A 26,555-nucleotide genomic window follows, 5' to 3' on the forward strand; every position below is an offset into this window, starting at 1 on the left:
ATCAGTGGCGGCAGCTTCAAGGGTAAAAGGGTATAAGGTACACTGTAAGTGCAATAACTATAACACGTACATCAAAAGCAACCACACCAAGCTAAGTTTGTCAGGCTTTTTATTGAGATCCTTATTTTCACTCTCTTTCAAAGATAAATAAAATGACTTTCGTTATAACTTAGTACAGGTTTTTCACCTTACCACTATTTACAAAATACTTTTTCACCGACAGAACAAAATAAAAAGCCAATGCAGTTTTTCAAAGAGAGTTTTGACCTTTTGACACCAGCGTGCCATTGCTCAAAACTCAAATAGGCCTTTTGGGCCTAGGAGCTTAATGTGTAATAACAGAACCCAATTCCTCACTTAGACTATGTCCAAAAATGCGAGTAATTAGTTGGGCGCCCAATTTCAACATCCAACTCGAAGTGCGAAGTGTCCATTCAAGTCTCTGCCTTTGCTGCCTATTTCCAACAATAAGGTAAGGGGAAAGGTTAGCGTTATTTTTGGCTTAATGTAAATGCAGCGTCTGCTGTTTATCCTTATTTGAGGATCAGCATTTGGGATTTGTCTGTATTCCCAGACACGAGTGACGTTGAAGTTGGGAAGAAAAGCAAGGCGACACTTCGCGACGCTTATTGAAAGCCACTTGCATATAATTACTTGCATTTATGGACATATCATCCAACCTCGTTCCCACGGTCTCTCTTCTCTACCTCCATTGTCGTTGAGAAAAGACTCTGGTTCACGCTGGTCACGTGGCACTCGTCGACAATGGAGGCAGAGAAGAGAGACCCTGGGAACTTCGTAGGTTGCATATCTTCAAAGCCATTTTCCACATATCAAATATTCACCTTGATAGTGAGGCAGTGAGGACAAAAACAATAGAAACACGTTGAAATGCATGTGAAAAATGCTTACATATCATCCACTTTCCTTTGTCTTTGTCCTTTAAACCTCTCTTTTAAGCTGAATTTTAAGGCATCGAAAAAGGCCTATTCCTCAAGTGCTAGTTTGTGACAGTAACATTGCTTCCATTTCATTGTTTATGGACAAAAAGGTGTCTGCTATGACAAAAATGTTAAAACCAAACATATTTGTCTATTCATCTGAATACTGAAATTGAGCAGGTAAATCACACCAGCCCATTCTATAGAAAACCTGGTGAACAGACTAGTCTGAGCACATGTAGTAGTAATATGCATACATCTTATAGCATTACAAGTGATAATTTCAATTCCCAACTACGCAATGCACTCCTTGCATTTCTTTGATGATTAAAGAATCTTATGCAAAGTCGTGTCAGAATTGGTAACAAAAGAAACTTCAAAACACACCATCATTTTGCTGTTTTTTAGACATTTGTAGATTGCAAGTAAAGAATTAAGATACAGTAATAAATTTTTATCTACAGATTCATTGGAAACAAACTATGAGTAGATATATCAGGGCCTTTTCAATATTAATTTTTTGAAGGCATGATGATACATTTGAGTTGCATGTGTATTTCAAGGAAGCTTCAGCAACAAAGACTGAAGGACAAAAACAACCAAAAAACAGTGACTCTGAAAGTTCCTTTCCATTTCCATATTTTTTGTGCACCTTCTCCTGCTTACCGGTAACATAAAATAATATTATTCTACTTTAAAAATAATTGTCATTCTCACAACGTCAACCCACTTATTCATACATGTTTCACCTGTTAAAAACTTGCATACATTTTTATTACAGAGTGGAAAAGAGTGTTGAAAATTTGAACATCGTTAACGACAATTCAACAATATTTAATGGATGGTGTAAACTGCAGGTTGCAGGCCATTGTTTAACTATAGCTGAAACAACCCAAACCTTTACTAATGCTAACATTAGGCCTAAACGCTATGCTTTAGATAATGTTTAAGCAAAGGTTAGCATTTTTGTTTTTTTTTGTTGCCATAAATTAACTAGTACTATGTTCTAATCAAGTTTGGGTTGTTTCAGTTACATGATAAAACAATGACCTGCAACCCCCCAACACGCACTTTACACTCTCTGCAAATTTAATAAGCATTCTGATTCCTTGTGTCTATCGTTTTAATGACCTACATGAAACTGCAGCACTGTTGTGGAAGAATGAGTATTTTCTAAAGCATTATGCAGTTTTTCTCCTCCCAAACCCGTCTTGAAATACATGGGCTTATGGTTGGATTGCAAGGATTTGGCAGCCACAAGAGCAGTCTGCATCTAGGAGCTGACAGCCAATGGTGAAAATCCTTGGAAAGTTAGGGTGCTCAATTTTGACTCGGTGACACAGTTGTTAAATTCGGAAAACGTCTTACAGGTAGGGGCACAGAAGTCGATGTTACTTAAAATCCCTACTATGCCATCAATGCTGCTCATTTTCCGTGTTAGAGGGGTTTAAAACAACTCATGTCAACCGAAGTTGGTCATGCATGTGAACACTATTTAGATTGTACTTTATGGTACCAAGCAGTAAATGGTGGGATTTGCTAGCTTGGGGACTCTAAGGGTACCAGGTCTGTATGATGAGACTTGAGTCTCTGAAGCAAATGTTGAGCAACGGGCACAAACTGTCCTTCCCACGTGTCTCGCAGCACTTCAGGAATGTTGGACTCCGCCGCCTCTAACTCGCTAGGGTCCAGAGCTGTATCCTCATCTGTAAACAGACACAGAATTCAATAAAGCAGTTTGCAAAACCACAGACAAACATGTTGGTTGCCTGCTTGAAAATCAGTGCAGCCTCCTTCATGGGTTGATAAACTTAGATTCACATTGCAACCAAGGTGGACAATCAGATACCCTTACCGTGTTGTTTCCTTGGTACCATGAAGATTAATGATGGCAACATACAAAGTTGCAGTTAATACAATTACGTGGGTTGGGTTTTTTTGTACATAATGTGATCCCTCCATAGGTTAATCAAAGTTAATGGTTCCCTGCTGCTCAGGATTGCACTTACAGTATGTCCAAAAATGCACTGAATTAGATGAATGGCCATCCAACACCAAGTGTCCATTCGAGTATAAGCCTTTATCACCTATTTCCAACAACAATAAGGTAAGGGTACAGTATATTGCCCGGTATCCGATGAGTTCAAAATAATTTCAATGTTTGCAACGCTATTATTAGTTTACGGAAAGCAAAGTGTACCGAAAGGAAACCGAACATTTAAGCTTCGAGATGCAAGTGTTGGCGGACTTTAATCTTTGGAATCATTTGCAGAGGACACCGTTCTGTTCAGGTGAGCGAAATTTTCATGACTAATATTTACGCTTTTCTCTGTGCAGTAAAACTATCGCTGTTGATGAAAGAGGCTGTAAATAACGAATAATTTTGCAATGAACCTTTCGATATTTGCAGTGAATTCTTCCTTCCCACACTCTTTGACATCGTGGTTTCCTATTTTTTCAAGAGTCCTGCAAAGAGTTTACGTTACAACTTCAAAAATGCAAATTTTAAAGCCATTCGTCAGGCCTTACATCAACTCTCTTTGAGCTCTTGTCCAGTTAATATCGCATCCCAGAAGGATTTCGATGCAGCTTGGGAATTGTGGAATGACCTTGGTTTTACCACAATCAACGCGTTTGTCCCTAAAGTACCTACCCGCAATCCAAATCATCCCCCGTGGATCAAAGGTGACCTAGCAAAAGCGATACGAAAAAAGAAAACCCTTTGGAGGAAAGTCAGAAATTGTAATAATCCTGTACTATTGGAAAAGTTTCGTAAAAACAGACAATCTATTAAGATATGGATTCGTTCTGCAAGAAAGAAATACCTTGCTGACATTGCTAATGAAGTTCATAATTACAGTAAAAGATTTTGGTCTTACTTCTCCTTAATTCAAAAACAAAAGGAAACCGATCCCTGATAAAGTATACTATGGCGCAGACGTCTTTTCCAACGACCTTGCACGCTCCAACGCCTTTCCAGGTCTCTGTGAAAGAGGTGACGTCTCTCCTTCAACCATTAATGTAAGCAAATCAGTCGGACCTGATGGCTTACCTAATATTATCTTAAAAGGAGTGCGCAGAGGTTTTGGCTCCTTCCTTAACAGCATTTATCAACTTTGGGTTAAGCGACAGCTTGTGTCTTAGCAAGTGGAAGTACGCCAATATAACACCGGTTCACAAAAAAGACAAACGCGATGACGTCTGCAACTACCGACCAATCTCACTGCTACCTGTTGTTTCTAAAATTCAGGTTTATGCTGTTGCCAATGAATTGACCAAATATATCAAGAATCAACTCTACAACCTTCACTATGGCTTCCAAAGTGACAGATCATGTGTGGCCCAACTTCTTTTGGGGTGCCAAGAAATTGGTAAACATTTGGATGCAGTATTAGAAACCGATTTGATATTATTGGATTTTGCTAAAGCACTCGACTCGGTTTGTCGCAAAAAGCTGCTACAAAAGCTAAAGTGGTTTGGTATCCGTGGCCAATTACTTGCATGGTTTGAAAGTTACCTTAGCTGCCGTACGCAACGAGTTGTTAATAATGGTTCCTACTCCAACTGGAATCTCGTAAAATCGGGTGTTCCGCAAGGGTCTTTGCTGGGGCCTAGCATATTTCTAATGCACATCAATGACCTATCGAATGTAATCATACACTCTAAACTGGCGATGTTTGCCGATGACTCTAAATATTTTAGAGTACAAAAGATGCTAGTAGTGTCTTTGTTGGTACCCACGACAATAATAACATAATAATAATAATTAAAAATTTATAACGCGCCTTTCCCATGCAAAGACGCTCTTTCAGAATGATCCACGACGAATGAGATTTTCTTCCAACCCTCCAAATGCTTAAATCTAAGAATTTCAAGGAAAAGAAATAGCCCCGACAGATGGTATCATCTTATGGGATCACAACTGGAAGTCGTCCAAACTGCTAAGGACCTTGGTGTTGCCATCACCAAAGACTTTAAGTGGTCTGATCACATCTCTGCCGTTGTTGCTAAGGCCAATCGAATGTTGGGATTCATAAAAAGGAAGTGCACTGGAGACCTCAACAAAGATGCACTGAAGCTCACAGCTCTATGTATCGTTGGTCCGATCAAATCTGGACTGCGCTTCTCAACTCTGGGCCCCTCAATCTGCAACCCTGATGATTGAGGTCGAGAACATTCAAAGAAGAGCAACTCGTTTCATCTGTAAAATCTCTGAACTTTCCAATAAGGAGCGTCTACTTAAACTCAATTTGTTGCCTATTAATTACTGGCTAGAAAACTTAGATATTGTCTTTTTCTTTAAGGGTAAGGCTGGATTAATTAACTTAAATCTTGATGATTTAGTTGTATTTTGTAGTGGGCTTTCCGTCGTGACTCGTATTTTGTACGCATTTCTAATTTGTGGAATGCTATTCCAGAGTATATTAAATTTGAAAGCTTGCTAGAATCATTTAAGAAGAAACTTAAAGTGCCCCTGTGACCAAAAAATCAATTCATATTTTTCTTTGGATTTCAAAACTATGTTAACAAAACACTAAGTGACCCACGTTTTACGCCTTGATTTCAAAAAGACACCTCTTTATTTTAACTGTAATTTTCCTATTTAATGGTCCGCCATTACTAACATTATGTTCTTGAGAGAGCTGGATCGAGGAGAAAATGACGTCAAAGGCTCACTAGTTTAAGAATGCAATACGTGTGTACGCCGCAGAATTAATAAGCAGCACGGGGGTTTTGGGCTTTCAGACTTTTAAACTCACGCTTTGCATATATAATAAGCTGCGTTCACACGCTGAAATTTTAAGCTTTTATGATCGTCTCAACATATTTACTAGTTGTACATGTTGAGACGATTCATACGTTCCTACTGCTCTCTATCTACTCTATTGAACCGTATTTCTAGTTTAGTGTTCTTGAACTTTTTTTCTCTTCCCTATATAGTTACATATGTGGAACGTTTTGAAACCTTAATCTGAATCGTTTTATGATCATAATTTTTTCGTACTTACAATATTTATGCAGTTCGTTTGTTATTAAGTTGTCTTTTTTGTAGCAAGGGGTACTTGTAAGTGGGTGGCTTTGTATCGTTTTTTTTCTTTTAGAGGCTGGGTCGGGTATGGTTTTATTGGACATATCTGCAGAGTTGACAATCCAGATAGAGGCAGCATGCTTGGCTGGGTAGCCTCGTGCTCCAAGAAAGAGTATTTCCTTACAACAACAGGGAACAGGATTATTTTTCTTCTCTGCTCCAGGACGTTTTTCTCTGGGTACATCAGTTTTCCCCCCTTGTTGGTAAACTGGCCGACGTTAAATTTGATTTGATCTGTTAAATTGATTTGTGCAGGTAATAACTATAAATTGCCAAAAAAAGGTAGCTCCATTTCACTTCCAGGGATTGTGTAGTCAGTTCTTTATTTCTATGAATTGTGAGATGTATTTGTGACTATTTTCAGGTATTTTTATCTTGATTATGAAAACCCAGCTGAATCACATTTAAAGGACTTTATAGATTCAGAGCATTCCTCACTTATCTCCCTCATGAACTTTAGCTACAGTAACTGGTTAGCTTTTATCAAATCAACTCCTTTCATGATATCTTGAGTGACGTCATATGGTAATTAAAAGCAGTAATGTTCTTTAAGCATGTTGCAACAGAAAACAAAAAAGTAGGCTTTTTGTCCATACCCAGATACTGTGTGAGGATGTCAATTAGCTCTAGTGTTTCTTGTTCACCAAACATTGCTGTGGAGTTGGTTATCTTGTCACTACAAAAAAAAGCAAAAGATTATTATTATTGTACTCTACCACAGTGCAAACAGTGGATAAGGCAACACAGAGCGGTTTTCAATTGAGAGTTGAAAGTAATTAGTAAATTGCTCTGGTTTTGCATTACTTCACTCACTGATTGGTGCAAAGTTCTCACGCCACTTTTTCAACCAATCAGAAGTGAAACCAAATCCAATCGTGGCTCGTGCGTGCTTTGTGTCCGCTATGTGTAATTACTTTGAGTTTTGCTTGGTTTACTGGATTGTCTCCGTCCTTTTTGATTGGCCAAAGTAATAAGAATTACCGTACTTATTCGGCTACAAGCCGAGCTCGGCTATAAGCCGAGACCCCAAACTTCTTACGGAAAAAATCAACTTGATTGACACGAATTGTAAATGCATAATACTCGGCTATAAGCCGAGACCCATTTTAGGTCTTGATGTACGTGTATTATCGACTATGGAATTTTCGTAATTTAAAACACAAATTGACATTGACTGAAAAATTATACGCAAAGCAATCAAATGAACACGAAAGATAAGAAACAAGCGGCGTGATCGTGAGGTGACGAATGTTATTAAACAATTACTGACCTCACTGGAAACGTGTCTTCGAAAAAGTGAAGCGTTTTATAAAAAGTTATTCGACTGGAAACCTTACAACCTCGCTGTTAAACTTATAATAGTCGCCGAAGCAGAAGCTGTAGAAAATAACTCCGAGATCGCCGGAGAATACGGCATCAGTGAGGTGATGGTTCTGTCGCTGGAGGAAAGATAAGACAAATCTGTTTAACGGGGAGCTTATCGGGGAGCGTGTTCCGAGCTCGATCAACGACCTTTGGCGTGGTTTTCAGAGCAAAGAATTCAAGGTAAGATTTTCCCTTTAATGCGTACGGTTTTTTTGCTTGGAAAATGTCGCTACAAGAAGAAATCCACTTGCGTTTTTGTCTCAAGTTTGCTCTGGTGTCATGTCACAAGCTTGTTTACACGATCTGTGTCGACAAATGTTGCAATCTTGTTCCCAGACTCCTCGTTCCTTCGATGGGCAAAACAGGCTTGGGGCGATATTCCCGAGGAGATGGTGAGGCGTTCGTGCAAGACTCTATAACGCACTCGACGGCACAGAAGACGATGCAGTCTTCGACGAGAATATTCCAGAACAAAAAAAAGTAAAGACGAGGAAATTGACGACGAATTCGAGACAGACAACGAGGAAAAAGACGAGCAATAAGATCGATCCCGATCACACAACAACACGTGCGGCTCCTTTACGAGCTACCAAGTAATAAAAGTCCATATTACACCAACAACAACTTCTCTTCATTTTACAAGTAATTTAGTTCGGCTTGTAAGTGAATACACGTTCATTTTTACAGTTTTAATTTGCTGAGAAAATTTTTTTTTTATCAAAAATACTCGGCCACAAGCCGAGACCCCTTCTACGGCTTCAAATTTGCCCAAATTGAGTGAGGATTTGTGTAAAAATCGCTCGGCTTATAGCTGAATAAGTACGGTATTACTTTGGTTTTGGTTTTACAACACTTGATTGAAACTCGCTCTAATAGACCCTTTAACTACTGATAGGAACATGTACCAAAATGGTGTGAATAATACTAGGATAAAGTAGGAAAAATTAGGAAATAATATAATAATATAATTTTGTTGAGATAACCAACCTATAGTTCCAAAGAATTTGACAGACCATACTTGACAACTGCCAGTCATGTTTGCCAAAATCACGCAAGACATCCACGAGTCTGGAAATAAAACAAATAAGGAAACATCCCTATAACATACTATAAAGACAAACCAAAATTTATCAGATCAGAAACGTGACACGATTTTAATCACAATTTTAAAATATTGCAAATCCTGGAGGCATGTTTGTTTACAGAACTCCTACAGATTGAATATTTTTTAAAAGTGAAATCCTTTAACACTGACCTTTTTAACCATACGAAGATACTTAGACTGAATATGAAGTTTTTGAGATGCCTGATACCTGTCAGACAGACTTTATAGTGCAATGGTTAAAGATGGGCACTTTTTTATTTCTTTGTTTGACCACAAAGGTTTATTTATTTTTTGTTTCTTCCAGGAAAAACAGTGATTTCTGCATTGAATACTTCACGGAAACAAGAGGTAGATTTATTTGGGAAAAAAGTCTGAAAGCAAATTTTAAATAAAAATACAGGCAAACATTGATGAGTTTTGAGCAAAAAAGTCTCTTAAGGTGTTATGCACACTGCAACTCATTAATGCAATGAAGTAGGTCTGTCTTTTCTTGAACTACATCTATGTTGATTTTTATTGTCAAACCTCAACCCTCAAAAATCTTAAAATATCACCCCTTGTTCATTTTCTTTGGTGCTTACTTTTTGATTCCATCTTCCTCTTTTAACTTTGGTTTGAGTTGTTCATCTGACATTAGGTTAATAAGAACACCACAAACTGTGAAAACAGTTTCTCTTTCACCAGCATCCAACAGCGCAATCATGATCTCATCAACTTAAATTTAAAAAAAAGATGTTGTTAACTCCTTTTCTGGACCAGCAAAACTGCATGACAGAAAATGTTTATCTTGTAGCTTGTAGTTCTATTACTCCATCGTTATTATTTAGGCGTTCAAAAGAATATCGGCTTTCTGATTGGTCAATGATGAATGCCTAAAAAGGTTATTGAGTGCAATGCAGAAATTGATATGGAGTTATTTTCGAGGAGTACATATTGTATGAATTTGCTGGCGCATTTCATGATTTATGGCCACTCGTGACGTTTTGAAAGTTCTCAAATCACATTTGCCTGAGGCTTGTGCAATTTTGAAAAACTTTCAAAACATCAATCACGCTCATAAATCACGAAATGCATTAGCTTTGCTTTCATATGATTCGCTATACTTATTCAATATCCTCACCTATATTACATTAAAAAATGTTATTATCTCCCTAGGTCAAACAGCGAAGACATGCTATTCAATTCAGTGGCTTTACTGTTGAGTACAGCCTGTTAAATTGGCCAATCAAGGTGCAATTGTGCTGCAACAGAGATGATGCAGATTACTATACATAATAATTACATGGTCTAATTATCATATGCAATTAAACTGTAGCAAGTTGTTAATATGTAGTCCTTGACATGCTGTCAATAAATGATATACTTCATCTCACTCTTACCTCAAGTCCTCTTTAATTTAAAAAAAAAAAAACATGAAAGAAAATGGCTCTTGCATTTACCTTTATGTTCAGCAAGAACTTCTCTGACCTTCTGGGATCTTGAAAAGTTTCCAAACACACGACTAGCTTCAACCATTGCATCCATGTTCTCAGGCATTAATAGCGAAATCAGTACTGAAACATGAAATTCAAAGGTTAGCTTAGCCAGGCTCCCAAAAAGTCGGGAAATTGATAAAAACTGTGTGCAAAAAAAGAGTGGCGCCTCGACACAAACCCCCACTCTTTTTTCACACCGTTATTTTCACTTTCCCGGCTATCTGGCAGCCTGGAACAGGCTAAGGTTAGTTAAGTAATAGCCCATTTCCGAGTTGCTGTATGCCTCAGTTTCAAAGTGAGTCCTGGTGCACAACCATTCAAATGGAAATGAGTTGCGTATTCTTATGCAAATCAAACTGATTTCCCTTACAATAGTTGAGCACCAAGACTCACTTCGAAAACGAGACAAACAGCAACTCGGAAATGGCCTATTAAAATAGCATTAATTACAAATGAATTAAATCATATATTGACAGTTTTAATTCTGGTTGCAATTTATAGACTTATCAATAAAAGGCAGCTTCCTTCTTGCTCTTACAGCTGTATGAGGCCTAATTTTAGGAAAGAATAATCTTTTCAATTTAGCATAATGCTAATGAAGCTAGTTAACAATTGCACAGGGACAAGAGAATACTAATTTGGCTGCCACTTACCGTACTTATTCGGCTACAAGCCGAGCTCGGCTATAAGCCGAGACCCCAAACTTCTTACGGAAAAAATCAACTTGATTGACACGAATTGTAAATGCATAATACTCGGCTATAAGCCGAGACCCATTTTAGGTCTTGATGTACGTGTATTATCGACTATGGAATTTTCGTAATTTAAAACACAAATTGACATTGACTGAAAAATTATACGCAAAGCAATCAAATGAACACGAAAGATAAGAAACAAGCGGCGTGATCGTGAGGTGACGAATGTTATTAAACAATTACTGACCTCACTGGAAACGTGTCTTCGAAAAAGTGAAGCGTTTTATAAAAAGTTATTCGACTGGAAACCTTACAACCTCGCTGTTAAACTTATAATAGTCGCCGAAGCAGAAGCTGTAGAAAATAACTCCGAGATCGCCGGAGAATACGGCATCAGTGAGGTGATGGTTCTGTCGCTGGAGGAAAGATAAGACAAATCTGTTTAACGGGGAGCTTATCGGGGAGCGTGTTCCGAGCTCGATCAACGACCTTTGGCGTGGTTTTCAGAGCAAAGAATTCAAGGTAAGATTTTCCCTTTAATGCGTACGGTTTTTTTGCTTGGAAAATGTCGCTACAAGAAGAAATCCACTTGCGTTTTTGTCTCAAGTTTGCTCTGGTGTCATGTCACAAGCTTGTTTACACGATCTGTGTCGACAAATGTTGCAATCTTGTTCCCAGACTCCTCGTTCCTTCGATGGGCAAAACAGGCTTGGGGCGATATTCCCGAGGAGATGGTGAGGCGTTCGTGCAAGACTCTATAACGCACTCGACGGCACAGAAGACGATGCAGTCTTCGACGAGAATATTCCAGAACAAAAAAAAGTAAAGACGAGGAAATTGACGACGAATTCGAGACAGACAACGAGGAAAAAGACGAGCAATAAGATCGATCCCGATCACACAACAACACGTGCGGCTCCTTTACGAGCTACCAAGTAATAAAAGTCCATATTACACCAACAACAACTTCTCTTCATTTTACAAGTAATTTAGTTCGGCTTGTAAGTGAATACACGTTCATTTTTACAGTTTTAATTTGCTGAGAAAATTTTTTTTTTATCAAAAATACTCGGCCACAAGCCGAGACCCCTTCTACGGCTTCAAATTTGCCCAAATTGAGTGAGGATTTGTGTAAAAATCGCTCGGCTTATAGCTGAATAAGTACGGTATAAAAAAAGGTCTCTTCTGGTCAATCTTTTTGCCAAGAAATATTTCCTGCAAAGTTGATCAAGTTAATCTATTTCACTGCTTAATAGACCATTAAACAGTTCTGTGCTCAGTTACCAGGCCTTTGAATAAAAGCGAGGCTGGAGTTGACCTTGCTTTGATACAAACCTCACTACTTTTCTTCTAATCTAGAAACTCGTTAGCATGAACAACATGATTTACATACGAAAAGCAACAAGGTTTGTATCAAAGCAAGGTCAACTCCAGTCTTACTTTTATTCAAGGGTCTGGTAACTGAGCACAGAACGGTAAAATGGGCTACTGACTTTTTAGTTCCTGCAGAGCTCCTGCACCTAAGTAATAGAACACTGAAGCTACCAAACTGCTCTCTGTTGTTGAGTTTTACGTGAATTTGCTTCATTCATGGTTCTTTTTGGTACCTTATTAATTAACTGCAGTTAAGAAAAGCCTCTCACAAGGAAGTTCTTTTTTCAAAGGCCATCTCACATGGGTTTTGTTTTCTTATGTATAAGTATGGAGTGCTGGGATGGCACAGGGGTGAGAGTACTTGCTTCCCACCAACGTGCTCGGGTTCGATTCCCAGACTCAGTGTCATATGTGGGTTGAGTTTGTTGGTTGTCTGTAGACTCTGCTCGAGAGGATTTTCTCTAGGAAAGTTCTCTGGTTTTCCCCTCTCCTCAAAAACCAACATTTGATTGATTTACATCAATTTGTTGATTTCAGTTTACAGTGTCCCCAATTAGTGATCTAGCGCTAGAAGAAAGTTCCTTTCTTTCTTTCTAATCAGAGCTTAGAGTTCAACTGAAAACAGTGGAATGCATGTACAATATGCATTGCAAAGTTTCAAGGTTATAGTTTCATGGAAAAAAAAGAGCACATTATAAACAGAAATACAGTTCCAGGCAGGAAATTATCACATAAAATCAAATGTTGTTTGCTGTTGCTTGCAACTGGGACCTTGTGAAAAAAGATTAATGTGAGCAAAGTATGGCACCAGCAAACTCAACAACACTAGAAATACCGGTAGTCTGGAAATGAAATCACTACTAATCCCACTAATGCAATAATCCCCAGCATCCGAAACGCACTTACAATACAAAAAAAAAACAGTAAATGCTAAAAAAAAAACAATATTTTTCCTTTAAACTATCAATCCCTGGGAGTGAGACTTTCTTTGTCTGGCGCCAGACCATTTTACTTATCGATGGGTGGGGTTCAAGAGTCAATAGGTACATGTAAAGCGCAGTGCTTCCAGCTGCATCTAACTTACTCTCTGTGATCTCTACTTGTCTCTGTTGCACAACACTATCATCATCATTGTAGAATGACAAATTGTTGAGAGTTGCTACTGTGTTAAGAACAAGTTCTTCATTGTTGACAGCATCTTTGATATCTGCAACAACCCAAAGAAAAGAGTCCGAGTTAGGAATACGGTCATTCAGAGAGAGTAATTTAAAAAGTACACTGTAAATAACATTGCAAGCAATCCTTCTTGCTAGTTTCACGAAACAGAATGGTCATACAACATAACGGAAAGTTACTTGAGACAATAGTAAGTTCTGGAAGTTGTGAAATCACAATTTTAAAAAATCTCTAGCATTAAAAAGGAAATATGGCATGTGTAATTTGCATTATTTTAATGGTCTTCTAACAGTTAACTTGCAAATGGTGCCTCAGCAAATAAACTTAAGGTGAATTTGACGATGTCCTTATTGATATTTGGAATAAAGCTTGTGCAATGCACACGTATGAACTAGTCAAACATTTCAAGTTTACCCACCAAGAATCTGGATCAAGAGATCAATTAGTGGTTCATTAGCAGCAATACCAGCTCCAGCTTCTTCATTGATGGAAAGGTTCGCAATTACTCTTATTCCCTACAATTCAAATGTTTTAAAGAACTTTTTCAAGTGTTATCACAGCCAACAACAAATACCATGTGATAAGTCTCAATCACCAAAGACAAACAGCCTCTTTTATTTCCTACTGCGTGCACTCAAAAACAATAACTGTGTAAGTTCAAAGTCCAATGACACATCACTTGGCATCAACTTCTATATGTTGATACCTAAAGAAATGCCTTATACGTTCTAACCACCCATAAATTGAAAAATTAACAAAACATTATTGACAACTACAAGTACTGTACCTTAATGAGAACATCTTCATTTCTGTTGGGCCCTTTGGTTTCTCCATTAACACGTTTTTCTTCATGTGAAGATCCATTTCTTAATACCTATACATGAAAAGCAAGATATTCCATCTTATTATATGGCACACTCACTGTTTACTAAACAGTATGGGAGTGTTAAAGATTTTTTATGTTCTAAAAGGAGAATCAGGTTTTTTATTAAAACTTAATACTTCAAGCTTCAAGCAAATGTATCTTGGGCGACAAACATGAAGGTCAAGAACACTGTGTTTTAAAACAGATCTTGGGCACTTCTATGGTCATGTCAATCCAAGAAGAAGAAGAAGAAGAAGAATGTTCAATTCTTTTAAAGGGGGGGGGGGGGGGGGGGGGGTAGGCACATACTTGCACCTCTCTGATTTTTGGTAGGTGAGAAAAAGCTGGAGAAATTCCCTCACAACATGGTTGGGGAGACAGCACAAGCACTGTGACCTTGTTGGCAACTGAGCCAATTAAATTTTAATGCTGTCCACATTGGTGAGAGAGAATCCACTAATCCATCCCTGCTCTACGACAACCCTACACATGACAGGCAATGTATTTTTAGATTGTCATCCACCGGGGTATTAACCCAGCTTGTCCAACATGACCTCATTTGGGCGGAAAGGACGATAAGCCGGAGGTCCCGTCTCACAACCCTTCAATGTTTATAATCCTGTGGCACGTAAAAGAACCCACACACATGTAGGGCACATACATGTAGTTCCCGGTGTTGTGGTCTGTCTTCTGTTGTGTATCATGATTGGCAGGGTAAAAAAGGGGCAACAGTAATTGACACAAGCTGTTGTGGCGCTCTGCCAGCTTGACTGGCAAAGTTATTAAAATAACCATACAAGCATTCTCTGGTTGGTCCCTCCCTATTCAAGTGTTACGCGAACAGCCTTTTAAACTTGAAGAAACCATTTTAAATATATGTAGTGTAAAAATGACAGCAAACCTCCAACTCCAGATTAAAGTATGTCTGCATCACAGAGACTAACACATCCATAAATGAATCATCCAAATAAATAGCCTTTCTGACTCTGTCACTCTTGGAAGTTAAATTGCCAAGAATAAAACAAACCCGAACCACCAACTCCTACAAAAAATGTTGCACACACTTCAAATAAAAATCAATGTCACAGTGTTACCATATATTCAAGCAAATAGGTGCGAGTTCAACCTTTGTGGAGGATGCAGAGGTAAGGTTAATATAGCTGATAAATTTATTCAAACAACATGGATCGAATAACGAAGATGATGACATCGACATGGAACACATTAATAATTTCATGCACTTAACCCGTTAATCGTAACTAGCACAAAATCCTCACATCTGATTAGTCTGTGTTCTCCTATTTGTCCTGTAATAGACCTTTTTCGCTTGAACATTTTGTTTTCCCAATACAGATCATGTGATAATACTCAGGAGCTTTGGTCCTTTGTTTTGTTCATTAAAAAGAGTGCATACAAGCGTAAATATGTCTGCATGCACTCTTTTTAACGAACAAAACAAAGGACCCAACCAAATCATGTTGGGGTCCAATTACAAGTATCCAATTTGAACAACTCCAAATTGGATACCTGTAATTGGACACCTATGCCATTCGCGCGTCAATCACATGCACTTGGATGGGGTGTTTCTTGCTGTTTTTCTACTAATTGCAAAAACAAATTGAATATACATTTTGCTATAGTTACGATAATTAGCAATAGGACTTCGTGTCATACAATTCAGGAGTAATTGAGCTCATAATTTCAAATTGGCTTAGTGCGATTTTGAAATTACTCACCCCATTACTCCCTTCATCACAATTATGATACTGAATGCTGATTGGCTGAGACAGAGGAAATTTTTTTCTTAACCACAAGACAGGGCACTTTTGGTAATCAAGAGGGCATGATTACTTGATCCTGTGATTGGTTAACAGCAACTGTTGCTTATACAGAGCAAGCTAATTAAGTTACAAGAGAATCTTCTTCCAGATTCTGACTCTGATGAAACTGCCTTGTTTTTTCATGTATAAAATACATTTTAAGCCCTATTTCAGATCTGTTAAATGCAACAATTTATTGAATTGACCTCTAACCGAATGAAGGCATACCTTATTAAGTTGATTGTCACTTGTGGCAGCATTAGTGGACAGGCTTCTCTCAATAATTTTGCCCCTTATATGATAAACATGTAATCGCAATGTGCCCTCATGTAATTAAGGATTAAATTAATTTCATGTATATTTTCAATTTTCCAAATTGCCCTTGTCGTGAATGCGATTAGTCACATACAAATTGTACTCCACTCAGACCTATTCATATTACTAATAAAATTATCTAGGAGTGAGAGTTAACAGATATTATTAAATTTTCAACCTGGGATAATGTATTTCTCATTTTCTAATTGGTTCACTCAAGTTCATGAATATACCTTAGTTTGACCATGTATGGTAAATGATTGTGCTTAGCGTTGCTAAACTAAAAAAGAAAGTTTTTGTGGAAAGTTTGGATCAATTCCAAAGCTTAGAAGGACGCGAAAAGGTAAGAAATGTTCTTGCAATGAACCTGCGTCTGTATGACCACCAGGTTACACAACATCACATCTTCATCGCTGGATTTTCTCCCTTTTTTCGTTCATATTTCGTTCTTCCAAACTTTTGGAGTTTAACAAATTTAGTAAAACAATTATTCCATTCACACTTGTTGGATATGAGACTGGTTATACCATCTCACATCCAACACACGCTCATGGAATAATAATGTTAATTACTCTGTCTGACGTCAGACAATTTTACTTGCAAATGTCAATAGGGGGACGGTTTAGGAGTCGATGGTTTATAACACATCAAATCTTAAAAAAAAAACCCCTTAAATTAGTGGGAGAAGACCAGGGCCCGGTTGTTTGAAAGCCGATTAACGCTAATCCCAGATTAAAAATTAACCAAGGAGTTTATTTCTCTACTTCCAAATGCTGTTAAACGCTGATATTCAGCAAAACTTTACATTAGAAGAAGTCAATCTTGAAAAACAGAAATAAGCAAAAGAAACTTTCACCAAAAAGTTGAAAACATGAAACAAAACTTTACGCTAATCCTGGATTAAGTCAATCAGCTTTCGAACAACCGGGCCCTGAAGGTTAAATTCAAGGGCAGGGTTGAAAAGTCAAAAATGAACTGCACAAAACAAGTTCAGCCAGTGGTGAGATTGGGACTATAATTATTATATAATATTAAATAAAAGAAGAAGAAATCATTTTACATGCTCAAGTAAAATTGAAAAAAAGAGGATAACACCACCCACACCCTCATTATTTATAGACTGCATTCCCAATTACATGTACAGGTACAGTATATCATTTGCAATTTACGTGTAAAAGATTTACAAAGAAATTCTTCTCACTTGTTTCTTTTTATACTGTGATAAAATCTTCCGTAAAGCTTCAAGCCAATCACAGGACTCAGAGAGTTCAAAGCAAGATTCTGTATACAATGTCAGCTTGCTGTGGTAAAAAATAGTTTGAAGAGTTTCTTTAGCTAAACGCAGACCACACAAAAGCTCGCTAATTTGTGGAATATCAAGCCAGTGTAAATTTCCATTCAGTACAATTTGACAGGTCAACATTATAAATTATTATGGGGTTTAGAGAAAATTAAGTCACTTTTAGTATAAAATGGAACAAAACTTGCAATGGCAGAAGTGGAGTGTTAAGTATTTATGAGTCAATGAGTCAATGAGTCAATGAGTCAATGAGTTAGTGCAGTTAATTAAACCATAAAATGAAAGCTAAAATTTCAGAGAGTGCTTAGGCCTAATCACTGAAACGAGGGCTTAGGCTTAATCAACAAATTATTGCTATATTGACTGTGAGTCCATTGACTCATGACTCATTGACTCATAAAACATGCGTTCTCGCAGAAGTGATGTTCACCTTAAAGCTCTGCACACATTCCACACAACATCATTGTCTGATAAATATGGTCCTAGAACAATCGAGAGGTTTCTGATAACTCCACTACTGAGAAAAATCTCTTTTGCACCAGTAACATCAGCTAGATTCCTAAGAGCTCCAGTCACCTGCGGAAATAGACAAGATCTTATTTCCACCATTGCCAGATGGTCACTCAGAGCAATTAGACACACACTCTTAAAATTAATCACGTGACAAATTGATAATTGTAGCTGTTGTGGGTGTCAGAAGACACAAGGATGTAATATCGGTAGTATAATATTACGTATAAAAAGATCCTAGACCTCAGGGAACCTTGGTGGGTTGAGCATGGTTCAAGACGGTCAAGTGAGAGGGGAAACAATTAGGAAAGAGGGACCTCGATCTACTGTACATCTCAGTGATAGATGAGAAAGGAAAGGAAAAGAACTTTATTTATGTGTTTAGTCATTCTAGTGCTGGAGCATGAATTGGGGACACCGTAAATTGAAATTAACACTAGGCGTGAATCAAGTCAAATCATTACTATGCTGCTTTTTGAGGAGAGGGGAAAACCAGAGTACCCACTGGGAAAAACCTCTCGTTGCAGAGTGTAGAACCAACAAACTCAACCCACATATGACACAGAGTATGGGAATCGAACCTGGCCCACATTGCTGGGAGGCTAGTGCTCTCACCACTGCACCATCCCTGCACCAGAAGCAATAACTTATTTATTTCACTTACCTGAACAAGCAAACTGGTAAACTGGGAACTTCCTTTCATGGACATCAGCACCTAATAGAAAATAATAAATTGTTATATTTAGACTTAGTTTCTATGTCCACAGATGACTGTGTTGGTGTTTTGCATTATGAAAGACAACAACAAGTCCCTTAGAGCATTGAACTATTTTTATCTATCAAAAATATGAGACATTTACAGCACACATCAAACTTGATAAAATTCAAATTTACTGATATCAAAGAGCAAACACCTATTGTTGGCTTAATTTTTAAACTTTGGCATGTCAAAATGTTAAATATGTTGTTTGTTTGCCTGTTTACATGTATATTTCACTAGCTAAGATTACTTTAAACGTATGATAATTACACATTCATGAAGTTTGTTTGTTATTTATTTGTTTGAGCAGGTTGAAGTTTTGGCAGCTATTCAGCTGATGTGGACCTGCTATACCCACCCACCCATATACTCACAGAGGACAGCCACAACACTGGGAACTTCATCCCCTACTCCACTCGAATAGTGTGTGGGTTCTTTAACGTCCCACAGGGAACTAATGAACATGGAAGATATTTGTGAGACGGGGCCTTAGCGACTGAGCTTTTGCTTCAAATTTGTTGCAAACTCTTGCTCTTGGATTTGCAAACTTTTCACGTATAGACGGTTTTTGTGTACAAAGTAGGGCCATTAATTAAATCTCGGAACTAGTATTTTATATTAAATGAAAGGTTTTACCATTGAACCCACAGGAACTCGGAAAAATCCGAGCCCCAGATGGGATTCGAACCCACGACCCTCCGTGATCAAGTCAGATGCCCTAACCACTGACTTGTCTCGCACAAATATCCCTTTTTACCCCAAAATGCCACCGGTTGACTCTGTAGCTGCGTGTATGGTTGATTGTCTTGTTTAAGTGAATGTGTTTATTTCTGAGACCTTTTCATTGAATGGGATATTGCCTCATTTAAATGACAAACTTACATCTTTACTTATTGCATCAAGAATTTGGGCTAAGCCCTCTATTCCTTCCAGAGAGACCAGCTCTTTCTGAGTTGTGGGATTGTTACTTGAGAGATGTTTTATGGCTCCTGCTGTATACACCATGGCATCATGATGGCTGCCGATTTCACAACTCTTCATAGTGTCTATTAGACACCCTGGAACATAAAACAAGGAAACAAAACCGTATGAAATAGAAAGAAAGCAAACAAGAATTAGTCTGGTGTCCTCTGTGCGAAATTTGACTGTGTGTGTGGGACAAGATTTGAAACAGTTCCTGTTTTGAGACTACTTTCTTGCTGTTTCCTGTGAAGAGTTTGCCATTGCTGTAAGCCAATGTCTTTTGAGTTATCTTCTCATGTTCCCATTTTGTTACTGGTTTTGGCTCAGATCGATCCCCCTTTCTTAAAAGGCGGCATTGCATCTCTGTTTTTTCTTTCTTTGCGAGTCTTTTCAATTCCTCTGTTTCTCTATAGATATCTATTTAATTTAAGCTATTGCATTTGTGTGAGTCTACCAATTTATCACTGATGTATTCACCACAAGTGGCTCTGGTGTCTATATGTGAAGAAATTAAACTTTGGACCAAGAGGGGTGGGGTAGGATAGAGGTACCTGGTAATGGGGAAGATCAGGGAGAGGTAGGAGACGTAGAATGGAAGAAAGGAATATCGCACTCTTTTTTTAGATCGCCCAAAAAAAAGGGAAGCCCCTGTTTTTTAACTACACCCCAAAAAAGGAGAATCCCATTTTTTGACAGTTGATATTTTGTACCAGTTCAAAATTTAAAGGAGTTGTACCCACAGTCAAAACTGAACTACAACAAAAAGTCATAGCCAACTAGCTTGCCTCCGGCCAACTGGGATTCTTAACAGTTGTTGTTGAATGTTCTGTTCTGTCGTGATTGCATTCATTTGCCCTGAAAAGCTCCTATGGGGATTGGTCAATTAAGTATAATAATTAAGTATAATATGTATGTATGCAATGCACCCATGAGAAAAATGATAGGCTACATGTAGTTGCCTGGCAACAGGCAAAAAGAGAACTGAAAACCCTAACCCTCTGATTATTCAGTTGTCCTTTTGCAAGCCTGTTGCCAGGAAATTAGCTCATCATCTTTTTCATGGGGACATTACACTTTGTAGACTATTAAAACACTAAATAGTTGCATTTGAATTTGAGGCACATGACATTGTAAAGCCCACACACCAGCAGATAAACAACAACCTACAATCCTGGACAGAATTGGTGAGACACTTTCTATTTATTTTTCCCTGTCTAAAGAATTTATTTCAATGAAATAAATCTTCCAGTTAAGAACGCCCCTTTCCCACACAAACAAATTATGTTGTGCGATATCTCAGTTATTTGCGCTTCTCCACAAACAACACTGCTTTGGGTGGGGAAGGGGAAGGGGTATTTAAGGGCTAAACTTTGTCCAGGATTGTGGCTCCCCATGACTTTCTTGTAGCTCAATGGCTGAAGCATCCGATCAGTGTTATGGAGGTTGTGTAGGTTCAAATCTTAATCTGATTTTTAAATAATTATAGTATTATTATTGTCCTTCTACCCATTGCCTGCCAACTACAGGAAGGTTGTTGCCCTATACTCATTTTAAATACAAGTTGGATCTTCGTAACAGCTTCACTGAAGGTGACTGGGAATTTTATAAGATACCTACACCATACCCAGTAAGCATGTGGACATAGACAGATTGCCATACACGTACATAGTACAGTACTTAAGGCCAGAAAAGAGAATTCATTCATCAAAGAGAGCACTTGTAAGATGAATATGAAAATACAAACATCAAAAAGACACTGTCTTACCAAGTATGTTCTCCTCCAAGAACAGCTGATCATTTTCCTCTGTTTTGGCCACTCTGTACACAACCATGCAAATGTTCGTTAAATTATTTCCAGTTACTTTCATCTGTAGAAGAAGAACAAAATGGTGAGGATCACATCTCAAAGACATAATAAACTTACAACCCAGTTAGACAACATAGTCCTAATTAGATTGTCTTCTCCCCAGGGGGGGGGGACTCCCATATAAGAAGGGCAGGGGGGGGGGGGGGGGCGTACATTTTAGGGGTTAAAAAAGTGGATTTGAAACCTGTTAGGGTGTTCAGCCACAAAAGGACCACAGCGGGAGCGGGTCTTCTCTTGTTAAGCCCATGACTCCTGGGAGTCGCAGGGACTTAACAGATTAATTTTTACTGTCTAATGCCCGACGATTTTACTTGTCAACTGGGAGCATCCTAGGGTTCCTGAGGGGTCAATGGGTCGATTTATGTTCTTAAATTACAATTCTATAAAATCCAAAGGAAATGTCACCATACTGTACAGTCCTACCAGGGATGCAATGATATGTTAGTGGTTTTAAAACATCACACTGTAGAGGCATGTGTTAATTTAATGACACAATCCATTCTTGTTGAAAATTCTGACATAGAGATAGATATTGTATTATTACCTTTTCCAATGTAGAGAGGAAAAAGCATAGGATATCATAGAGGAGTGAAGAGTGAATTCAGTTTGTTGGAGTCTTCTATCTTTTCACAATTACATGCATGCACAATTTTGAGATCCATTACGAACTGTCCTGTTTAATCTAAGTATTAATTAAAAGTATTTTTTAAAATTACTTACAGGTATGTCCAACAAGAAGGTAAGCTAGGGTTAGTGTTATTTTCAGGTTAGGATAAATTAATGCTGCTGCTTATTTTTACTCACGGAGTTGAGGTTAGGGGACATTTTTGAGATATTAACAATAATAATGTTAATTAATAATAATAATAATAATAATAATAATAATATTATTATTATTATTATTATTACTATTATTATTATTATTATTATTATTATTATTATTATTAAGTGAAGCTATGATCCTCGCAGTTATGAACCCAATTTTCTCAATTGACTGTGTAGAGAAGCCTGAAAAATTCAAGACTTGAATGTGATTTTAACCTGTGACCTTGTGATGCCGGTGCGGCGCTCTAAACAAATGAGCTATGAATCAAGCCATTGATGTTGGGAGCTGCAAGGATCATAGGTTCACTTGATTTCATATCCGAAGTTCAATATATGATTCATTTCATACATATGTATCACTTCGTTCATTATTATTATTAGCAGTATTCCCAGGCACTTCATGATGCTCATCAAAATCATTGTACCTCTAATCATCATCATAATCAATAACACAACAATATCATCATCATCATTTTTGTATCATATACTTACTGAAAGAATCAATCTGCCAAGTCTGAGAAGCAACCTTGGTTCACTAAGATCCAAAAACCTAAAAACTGTCCTTAAGATCTCCCCTCTCCTTCGTGCAGAAAAGCTCCCACTAGCCTTTCCAATGAGCCCTTTCTTTTCCAGCACACTCCATAGTTTTAAACAATCATGACAGAGCTCTGTAACATTTTTCTCTGCAAATCTCTGCTCCATTTGAGACAACAAAGGTTTCACATTGTCTTCATAGTAAATAACGAGCTCATCCTTCAGTTTTTCTTCCTCTTTCTTCTTCCGTTTATCGCCACTCCCAGCCCTGTCACCAGCTTTTTTGGACCTTTCTGCAGTTGTTGATCCCCGGTCACTGTTTTGATCGCCATGCTCAAGAGGGCTGCTCTTGACACGATGAAGGGCATTGACCGGTTGACTTCGTTCCTTAGGCCCACTTCTTACTCTCCTTGCTCCAGCATTGTCCCTAGGAACAGTAGGGGGTGCTGGAATTGCCTCTGCAGAATTCCGCCGCAAAGGATTCGCCAGAGTCTTGGATGGTGATCCTCTTTTAGGAGGAGAGGGACAAAGATCAGTTTGACCATCTTTCTCACCTTGATTAATGGCAACATCATGAAGCTTTTGATTGAGTTGATCTGCATTCAACTCCTCATAAGAACCAGAAGAGGGCGATGTCCGTAAAGGCCTACGGCTTTTTCCAGGGACCTGAGGAGTCAGCAACAGCAAAAAAAATACATTTTTGTAAACAAAAAATGTCACTATGTGTCCACCTACAACCCCAGTAATGCATTCTAAGAGCCCAGTTATTATTCTAATTAATGGAAAAAAAGGTAGTCTTGAAGAGTACAAGTCTTGTATTAGCTAAGGCTCTACTTGGGGTTTATTTGGTTATCAGGTTGTTCGCAGCTAAGTACTGATAGTGATTCTGAAACTGTCCTCCATAAAAACTATTATTGGAACAGCCTGCCATTATGGCTGCCATCATACATTACATGAAAACCAAATTGGATGATTTATCAGATTTTTCTGTCCTCTTTAGTTGATGCAAATTAATTTAACTTGATTACCAATAATAATAATAATAATAATAATAATAATACTACTACTACTACTACTACTACTACTAATAATAATAATAATAATAATAATACTGGGAATGGCGAGGATTTTGAGGAGGGTGTTGAAGATCTAGAGAAAGAAGAAAACTCTAAGGGACCTTTGGTCATGGGCTATGACCCGCTCCCTTAGGAAGCAAACCGGAAAAAAGATCATCCAGTTCACAATGATGAATTGATGATGATGATGATGATGATGATGATGATGATGATGATGATGATGATGATAAGCTGTAGCATATCTCCACTGGACAATATTATGCAAGCACTATGACATCAAAGTGCAAGATAACTACATGTACCATGAACACGAACCAGCTACAGTGACAGAAAACCAAGGAGTAACTACATTCTTGGACAAGTCAATCCAAACTGACAAGGAGATAAAAGCAAACAGACCAGACATAGTGGTGAAAGATAGGAAACATAGGAGCTGCCCGTTCATTGATATGTCTATCCCTACAGAAAGGAACACCTCTTTAAAAACAGTAGAAAAGCTCTCAAAGTATAAAGATCTTGATAGAAATTGAGGAATGAAAACAGCAACTGCTCCAGTGATCATTGGTGCTCTCGGGCTTATCAAGAAGGGAACAGAAAACTACATCGGCAAGATCCCAGGCAATATCAGAATAACAGAGCTACAGAAGATTGTACGCCTTGGAACTGCTCACATACTTAGGAGGACTCTATCCATCAAGTAATCCAGAAGACTTATGACTGCCCTATAAAGCTCATGGATTGAACTCGGCACCATAAGTAAAAAGAACAAGACTTTAAGGATTCTACTGAATGATGATCATAACAACAATAATAATAATAATAATAATAATAATAATAATAATAATTAACAATTATTGACCTTATTCTCACTGTTGACCTTATTCTCACTGTTCTTTTGATCAACTAAAGATGTCGAATCATTCTCTGACAGCTCGGGGAAGCGATCTGCCATTTTCTCACAAGAGAGTGATGTCAACTGCACATGAGCAGAATATTATTTGCAGCAAAACACTTATTTGTGGGCTCTTGGCCAATGAAAAGGAAGGACAAAATACATTGAATGATAATAATATATATTAACAAAAGAAATGTATGTTTGAAGTGCAGGTTTTAGATGAAAGAACTGAGTGATTCTCGCACTTGACTGGACAAATTACATGAAAGCAGTTTATTGTCACTTTATAGACACCTGAAAAATTCAAGTGGCTTCATAGCTCAGTTGGTAGAGCACAGTGCTCACCCACGTCAAATAGGTCATTGGTTCAAATCCTGTTGAAGGCTGCATGAATTTTCAAGGTGTCTATAAAGTGACAATTGCTTAAATTGTCTAGTTGAGTGTGAGGAACACTCAGTTCTTAATAATAATAATACATTGCTAGGTACATGTAGTATATATTATTATCATTATGATAAAAGTTATGATTCACTAACTTGATGATAGCTAGCCTCATAGCAACCACCATCACAGCCTTAAAAACACCCAAACAATATTTTTACTGCATGCTTACCACACCAGATGGCGGTACAGGTAAAACAGGCTCAATGCCTGGAATCTGAGGAGCATTTTCAATGGGTGTTAGCCTTCTTCCTGACGCAGGGCGTGACGATTCTCCCTCAGACTGATAGCTACCTAAGCTGATAAAAATGAAATATTAAAAACAATTAACCTGAATTAATTAGTCATTTGTAGATTACACTGACCAGAACTGTTGGTTTATAATAAAAATTGTATGAGTTAGATTAGTTTGTTCAGTTTAATTGTTGATTGACCTTTTTGATGTGTGATGGCCTACAGTCATCTTTCACATAGAAAATCGTAATTTGAGCTTTGTCACCCACGCTATTCAGTGTTACTTATAAAAATTAAATAAAGCTGTATTACTATTACCATTATCATAATGTAACCATCATATTAGCTACAGCTGTAAGCTTAATTATGTATGAAAGTGTACTGAGAGTTTTTTTAATTAACCAGACCGACATAGGGCATCGATATGTCCCACAGCAAAGCATGGCAATTTGGACAGCTGAGGCGGCAACACAGTCGATAAAACACTTAAGCTTAATTAAACCAACAACAGAATTAAGTAAATAACCGCCTTAAGTTATGTTAATTTGGTGGCCTGTCAAATGATTGATAAGTGTAAACTTTACCTGAACGCAGATGGCGGTCTACCTTCGTATGGTCTTGAGCACGACCCTCCAAATAGAGTTCTGTTGGATTCAACTGGAGTAAAAGGCCTTTTTGTGTTCACAGGACGGATAGAAGATCTGGCTTCTGAAACGATGTTTGCGCTTGTCGGACCTTCTGTCTCGTAAAAGGGACGGCTAGAACCTTTCTCAGCTTTGCGCGATTTCGGCGGTCGAGGAGGATCCATTACCCAAAAGAACCCACAGCTACATTATTATGTCTTTATGAAGTAGACACAACAATACCCACATCGTTCCACAAAGGATCTACCATTAGATTTTCCAAGGTTACAGCGTTCTTCGTTCCCAA

The 26,555-nt window shown here is 37.9% G+C and overlaps 1 protein-coding gene and 1 long non-coding RNA gene across 3 annotated transcripts; one reads left to right on the top strand and one right to left on the bottom strand.

Moving 5' to 3' along the window:
* Positions 1-92: 92 nt before the first annotated feature.
* Positions 93-26,555, bottom strand: LOC137996735 (armadillo repeat-containing protein 2-like). 2 transcript variants are annotated; one of them, XM_068842292.1, is made up of 18 exons: positions 26,210-26,555; positions 25,564-25,690; positions 22,938-23,645; positions 21,519-21,621; positions 19,673-19,848; positions 18,695-18,745; positions 17,951-18,096; positions 17,422-17,521; positions 14,987-15,127; positions 14,008-14,094; positions 13,639-13,735; positions 13,129-13,251; positions 9,940-10,053; positions 9,082-9,214; positions 8,383-8,463; positions 6,627-6,706; positions 2,951-3,028; positions 93-2,647 (listed from the first exon to the last, which is right to left on the bottom strand). In XM_068842292.1, exons 1-18 carry the CDS (start codon positions 26,431-26,433, stop codon positions 2,481-2,483), a joined length of 2,736 nt encoding a protein of 911 aa, XP_068698393.1. In that variant the 5' UTR covers positions 26,434-26,555; the 3' UTR covers positions 93-2,480. The 2 variants fall into 2 exon arrangements, with proteins under 2 accessions (XP_068698393.1, XP_068698394.1); XM_068842293.1 differs by lacking the exon at positions 2,951-3,028.
* Positions 7,011-9,899, top strand: LOC137996737 (uncharacterized). Its single transcript, XR_011122355.1, has 3 exons — positions 7,011-8,054; positions 8,805-8,848; positions 9,656-9,899. It is a non-coding gene; the product is annotated as an uncharacterized lncRNA (long non-coding RNA).

Source organism: Montipora foliosa, chromosome 3 (genome assembly GCF_036669935.1).
Source record: "Montipora foliosa isolate CH-2021 chromosome 3, ASM3666993v2, whole genome shotgun sequence".
NCBI lineage: Eukaryota > Metazoa > Cnidaria > Anthozoa > Scleractinia > Acroporidae > Montipora > Montipora foliosa.